We start from the raw sequence: 6,447 nt of genomic DNA, 5'->3' as shown, positions 1-6,447 counted from the left end.
TGTGTGTGTGTGTGTGTGTGTGTGTGTGTGTGTGTGTGTGTGTGTGTTTGGGGCACGTATTTAAGTATTTGGGTGCATATGCATGTGTGGGTAAAGGCGAGAGGTGGCTGTTGATGTCTTTTTCTATTGCTCTCTACCTTACTTTCTGAGATAGGGTCTCTCATTAAGCCTGGACCTTGCCAATTCAGCTAGTCTGGCTAGCCCAGGGATCTGCCTGTCTTCACCTCCCCAGTGTACAGGGATTTCAAGCCTGCACTACCATGCCCAGCTTTTATATGTAGGTACTGAGGATTGAGTTTAGATCCTCATGTTTGCCAGTTAGTTTTTTTGTCCACTTGACATCAGCTAGAGTCATTTGGAAAGAAGAAACCTCAACTGAGAAAATACCTCCATCATACTGGCCTTTAGGCAAGTCTGTGTGGCATTTTCTCAATTAATGATTGATGTGGGAGGGTCAGCCTACTGTGGGGGTTGCCAGCCTGGGCAAGCGGTCCTGGGAGATACAGAAAAGCAGGCTGAGTGAGCCATGGACAGCAAGCCAGTAAGCAGCTTGCTGAATCCTCTGCTTCAGTTTCTGCCTCCAGGTTCCTGCCCTGACTTTCCTTCAGGATGAACTATAGAGCTGTAAGATGGAATAGATCCTTTCTTCCCCAAGTTGCCTTTGGTCATGGGGTTTGTCACAGCAATAAGATGCAAACTACAGTGCAACATTTGAGCAACCAAACATGTTACTGACTGAGCTATTGCCTCAGCTCCTTTCTTGTTTTTGGTCACTCTAGATTCAGTAGGCCAGGCCTCCCACAGCAAGACTGTGTGTGAGTAAGGTATGGCAACAGCTTGGTAAAGCACTGTGAGGGCAGGACGGAAGCCAGGGTACAGATGGGACAGATGATGAAGGGTGAGGAACTAATCAGCAAGGGAAGACCCTGCAGCAACTCCCCTCAACCTCTGCAATCCTCCAGGCTGTGGGAACCACAGGACCGAAGCTGAGAACGGACCTAAAGCCTGAGAGAGGTGCATAGTGGCAGGGTTCTGGCAGGCTGAACTGCCCGGAATGCAAATGCAGGGAGATGATCTCTGAAGCACTCAAGGCTGCGTTTAGGGGCTCAGACCAAGCCAAGAAATAAATTCAAGGCAGTTAAGACAAATAAACACAAGTGCTAAAAAGATGCAACTCAGTCCTAGGGTTTAAAAAAATAAAGCAAACACATAAAGCGATGGCTCCGGAGAGGTTCTGTTCTCACAGCTTTGCATGCATTAGACCACTGAATCCTCCAACATCATAAAGAAAGTACAGACATTTAAGGTGGCCACGGGGATCCTAGCGGTAGATGCCAGCAGAGCAGAACATGGAGACAGGGAACGGCACACAGAGAAAAGAGATTTGGGGTGCTCCTTGAAGCCATGGTAAGACTGGTGGGAGGCAGAAAGGGTGACAGATGGGCTGACAGACATGGGGAGCAGGGCTTGCCATGCTATGTCTAGAAGCCAAATCTGACCCGGTTCATAAATCGGTTTTCTTGGATCCCAGCCCTGCCCACCACCACTGTAACTGGCCTTGGGTTGCTTTCTTGCAAGAAGGGCAAACTGAGGAGCTATGACAAACCCTGGGATCATATAGCACTCGAGACCAGGCCCCTTTGCTGTATCCAAAGACCCATGACCTGGGGCCTAGCTCTTTAAAGAGAAGCCTGTGAAGCAGCAGAGAGGCGGCCCACCAGGGCTGGGCAGCAGGAAGCATGCAGGCTCCATCATCCTGCATCTGCAGAACTGAGGGGCGGGGGATGACTGCTTTTTAGAGAGGTCTTAGGAGACTCTTCTGCACAGAAAGGCCCTGAGAAGATGCAGGCCTATGCTGACGCACAGACAGGAGAGCAGTGAGCAGGAGCATCTCCCTAATCAGTGCTGTGGTCCGAGTATCACAGTTCAGGCTAACAAGGCCCCCAGCCTCGGCCTCACTGTGCCGGTCTCCCTCCCACCTCTTCTTTCCTCCCAGCTTTACCAATACCTTTGAGTGCCTTCTGGAACAGAGTTGAAGTTTATTAGAAAATTTGGCATAACGCTATCAGTTATCACGTACTTCCCTGAACAACAAACATTTCGTCTCTAGGTCATGCCTCCAAAGCCAACGTGTAATTGAAGGTATTAACTGGGTAACAAGGAAGTTGAAAGGTGAACCAGGGCATGCTCAATCCGGGCCTACTCTGCGGATGGCCAGCATGGGTCCCGAGATATCTAAGGGTGTGAGTCTCACTGTGGCGACTTCTTTCCCTTCAAGCAAGCAGCTTTTCTGAATTTCAGACGAATGAGCAATTTAAAGTTCCAAGGAAACAAAACACTGTTCAGGACTATTCCGCCAACACCATTCCCTCTTCCAGCTCAGCTTGACAACTTCCAAGTAACTGTCTAACATTCTGCCTTCTTAAAAATCTACACTCATTTGACAGGGTTATTTGTGAGATTCAGCTTAAAAGTAATGACGGTAATCCAGATAAAAATAGATGGGTGAAAAGGGGACACTCCTTCATTATTTTTATTTTTAACATGCTTGCTTCAATACTGTACAGGCATGGGCAACCGGGAGGTGACAGAATGCACAGCTAACTCTGACATAAATCTCCAGGGGGGAAAAAAAAAAAAGACAAGCCTTGAAACCTGCACTAGGCAGAACCCCCATGTGAAGATTCAATAGTAAAAGCTTTTAAAGTCCGTGGATTTGGCACATGGCTAATGACACTTAGTAAAAGTAACATTTACAAAGCACTGACTATGGGTTTTCCCTGTCTGAGCACCACAGTGCAGATGGTCTCATTTAACCCTCAGAGTATTAGGACCTTGGATCCCTTCTACACAAGTGGAAACTAAGGCACAGAGAACTCACACTTGTCTGCAGACCTGACGACCAAGTAAGAGGTGTAGATGAGATACAAATGTGAGTCTGGGTTCTCCCACCTAAGGCTCCACTCTGAGGGTCTCACTGCAGTCTCTAAAACATCCCACACCGTTCACTCTGCGGCCAGTGGTCACTATCTGCTGGGCAACAGACGAACACTAAAGGGTAAGGAGGAGGTGCATCCAAATGAAGTAAAGGCTTTTCTTCTGACAGGACAAAACACAAACGAAGCCCAGGAAAATTCTGAAATGCACCATTTGTTAATAATGAAGACATTTCTACAGATGCATTATCTTTAGGCCAACATATTTGTGAAGTGCTGCAGCGAAGCTACATCAGGCACCGGCCTAATGCTATCAGGGAAGCACTCCCCAGCTGCTTGAGCATGCTTATTTAAGTAATTGCCTGAACATAAATGAACAGGGGTATTAAAGTAAAGTTGGCACCAGGGACGGCATCCACACAGCACATTCTTTGTTCCAGGCCCTTCGTTCTGTCAGTACTCTTGGAAAAAGGAGCAGACGCTAAATAAATCATGGAAGTACATGAGACTGCATAAGGCCTTTTATAGTCACCAAATGGTCATGCATCTTACATAAAGTTCGTTTTTGACTTCCCCATTTAAATGTTAGCAACCTCAAAAATAAGATGCAGGCTATTTACCTGTAAAAAGATACAACTAGAAAATAGGGCAGGAAGAAGAAAAACCAGGTGACAGGAGAGGAGACAGGACGGTCAAGTGTGAGGGGGTCGCCCAGACTCAAACCAGTTCAGTCAGCCACTTCGGGTTTGCTGATTTAACTTTGCCCATTGGGGGAGGGGAGACACACCCTACTGGAGGTATTTCCACAAATGCAGATAAGGGAACCGGTTTGTTATTTGAAGGCACGGGCTGTCGGTGTGATTCCGGGGTGTCCCGGGAGCGCGCGGTGACATGCACAATTAGGGCTGCCTGACACCTGGCTCTCCCGGAGTTCGGGTGCGGAGGACAAAAGGGCCGTTCCTTGGAGCGCGCGGGCGGCCGCTCCCGGGAGCGGGGCTGCGTCCCCCGGAACCCGGCTGCGTCCGCGGGAGCAGGGCTGCGTCCCCGGGAGCGGAGCTGCAGTCCCCGGAGCCGGACCGCCTCCCTCACAACCGGGCGGCATCCCCGAAACGAGGCTGCGTCTCCGGGAACCGGGCTCCATCCCAGGAACCAGGCTGCATCCCCGGGAATCCGGCTACTTCCCCGGGGCCGGGTGCCTTCCCCAGAACGGGGCTGCGTCCCCAGGAACCGGGCTGCATCCCGGGAGCCCGGTGCTTCCCCCGGAGTGGGCTGCAGTCCCGGTGCCCGCCGCCGGCAGCGCAGGGCGCGGGTCGCGCACTCACCTTCCTCCTGGAACTCCAGCTTCTCCAGCATGCCGGCTTCCGCGGGTCCCGGGGCCGCCGCCAGCGCCGCCTGAGGGGGAGGAGGAGGAGGACACGGATCAGCATGGGCCGCGGCGCTCCGGCTTCTCTCGCCCCGGGAGGAGGGGCCTGCGGCGGCGGCGGGGGCGCGCGGCAGGCCCGGGCGGAGCGCGTCCCCGCCGAGGCCGCGCCGCCGCAGGTGGGCCGCGATGGCACGCTCCGCTCCCCCCGCGCCTTTGGTTCGGCCCGCGAGCGAGCGTGGGAAGGGGAGCGGCGGTCCCGGCGTTTCGCCCGCCGCGCGCGCCAGCGGACACGCGCGTCCTCGCGCAGGTGTGGGCCCGTGGGCACCCGCCGCACCCTCGGCGGGGGCGCGCTCCGCTCTCGGGAGCCCGCGCTGGCGGCGTACCGCTCCCTTAAAAGGAGAGGCCGCCCGCGGGGCCGCGCTTCGCCAGCACTTTGGCGCGCTCTCCAGTCCCACCCCGGCCCCCACCCCCACGCAGCGGATCTCTTAACTGGCTTCCTCTGCGAGCAGCTCGCTCTTTCCTCACCGCCGCAGCTTGCTGCCAAAAGTTCACACAATTTAAATCTGGCCCCGGGCACGCCCGTCACCCTGGACTTGGGTATCTGAGACTTCCCTATCGCCAACTCGGGTTGGCAGGCAGCGAGGCTGGCAGCCGTCTGCTGCCGGGAGGGGCAGCGCCGGCCGGGAGAGGCCCGAGGCTGCCGACGGCCAGCAGCACCTGCGGGGCCACTGACCTCTGCGGGAACTTGTCAATTTTACAAACCCAGAAGTAGGAAATAGAGACCTCTTTAGTCACCTTAGATGGGTCAGTTCCTAAACCTAAAGCTGTTTGTCCTGCTTCGGAGTGGAAAAACTGGACACTTGCAAGTTCAGGAGCACGCGGTTTCAGGGCTCTCCATCAACCAAGTACAAGGGATGAAGGGCAGGTTGGAAAAGAGGCCTTGAGGTCGGCAGGAGAATATGAGGTGGAGGGGAAGAGCTGGGAATATGCTCAAAATGCTCTGTATGTTGGGGCTAGAGAGGTGGTTCAGTGGTTAGGAGCACTTGCTACACCCACATGGCAGCGCACAGCTGTTCCTCCAGTTCCCGGGGAGCTGGTACTCTTTCTGGAGGCGCTGCATGCAGGAGGTGCACACAGGCATGCGGGCAAACAGCCATATACATAAAACACAAAAAATAATTCTTTTCAAATTATATTGTGGGGCTGTAGAGATGGCTCAGCAGTTAAGAACACTTGTCCTTGCAAAGAACCCAGGTTCAATTCCCAGCGCTTACATGGTGGCTCACAACCATCTGTAACTCCAGTTTCAGGCAACTCGACATGCTCTTCTAACCGCCTTGGGCACCAGGCTCACATGTAGCGAACAGATACATATGTAAGCAAAACACTCACATAAAATAAATAAATCTAAAGGAAATAAAAATAATTAAAGGGGGGGGCTGCAGAGATGGCTCAGAGGTTAAGAGCACTGGCTGCTCTTCTAGAGGGCCTGCTTTCAATGCCCAGCAACCATATGGTGGCTCAAAACCACCTATAATGATATCTGGTGCCCCCTTTTGGCCTGCTGGCATACATGCAGTCAGAGCACTGTATACATAATAAATTAATAAATAAATCTTTTTTAAAAAAGTGCTGGTCTGTGGTGGCACACACCTTTAATCCCAGCATTTGGGCTATCTCTGTAAGTTGGAAGCCAGCCTGGTCTACAAAGTGAGTCCAGGACAGCCAAGGCTCACAGAGAAACCCTGTCTCGAAAAACTTCTCTCTCTCTCTCCATATATATATATATATATATATATATATATATATATATATATATGTATGACATTTTCAAAGAAGAACAAATTAAAAATATTAAGAGACTACTTGGGAAGAAAGAAATGAAACCATCCAAATGGCAGGCTTATCCGCATACAAAATCCCAAAGATCCTGAAAACAAACCAAACTTCTACAACTAGGAAGATGAGTGAGATCACAGGAGCGACACACTGTATCCGGTACAATAAAAATAACTGTGTGGAAGTTGATATCAAATACTGTTTACAATCTCTGTAAAGAACGTTAATATATAAATAAACATAGGCAGCCACATACATACTGAGTATGTGTGTGTGTGTGTGTATGTATGTATGTATATATATGTATAT

The 6,447-nt window shown here is 51.5% G+C and overlaps 1 protein-coding gene across 5 annotated transcripts in view; it reads right to left on the bottom strand.

The window, feature by feature from the left end:
- The window catches only part of Prkag2 (protein kinase AMP-activated non-catalytic subunit gamma 2), a 252,269-nt gene that overhangs the window by 43,302 nt on the left and 202,520 nt on the right, over positions 1 to 6,447 (bottom strand). For all 5 annotated transcript variants that reach the window (XM_055612650.1, XM_055612651.1, XM_055612652.1 and 2 more), the window contains one exon: positions 4,259 to 4,328. In XM_055612650.1, the coding sequence (XP_055468625.1) occupies positions 4,259 to 4,328 (70 nt within the window). The remainder of the gene's footprint in view (positions 1 to 4,258; positions 4,329 to 6,447) is intronic.

Source organism: Psammomys obesus, unplaced genomic scaffold, assembly GCF_907164565.1.
Source record: "Psammomys obesus unplaced genomic scaffold, mPsaObe1.curated_primary_1811, whole genome shotgun sequence".
NCBI classification, from domain to species: Eukaryota; Metazoa; Chordata; class Mammalia; order Rodentia; family Muridae; genus Psammomys; species Psammomys obesus.
Note: the sequence above shows the minus strand (reverse complement) of the source record. Positions and strands in the feature narration are given on the sequence as shown.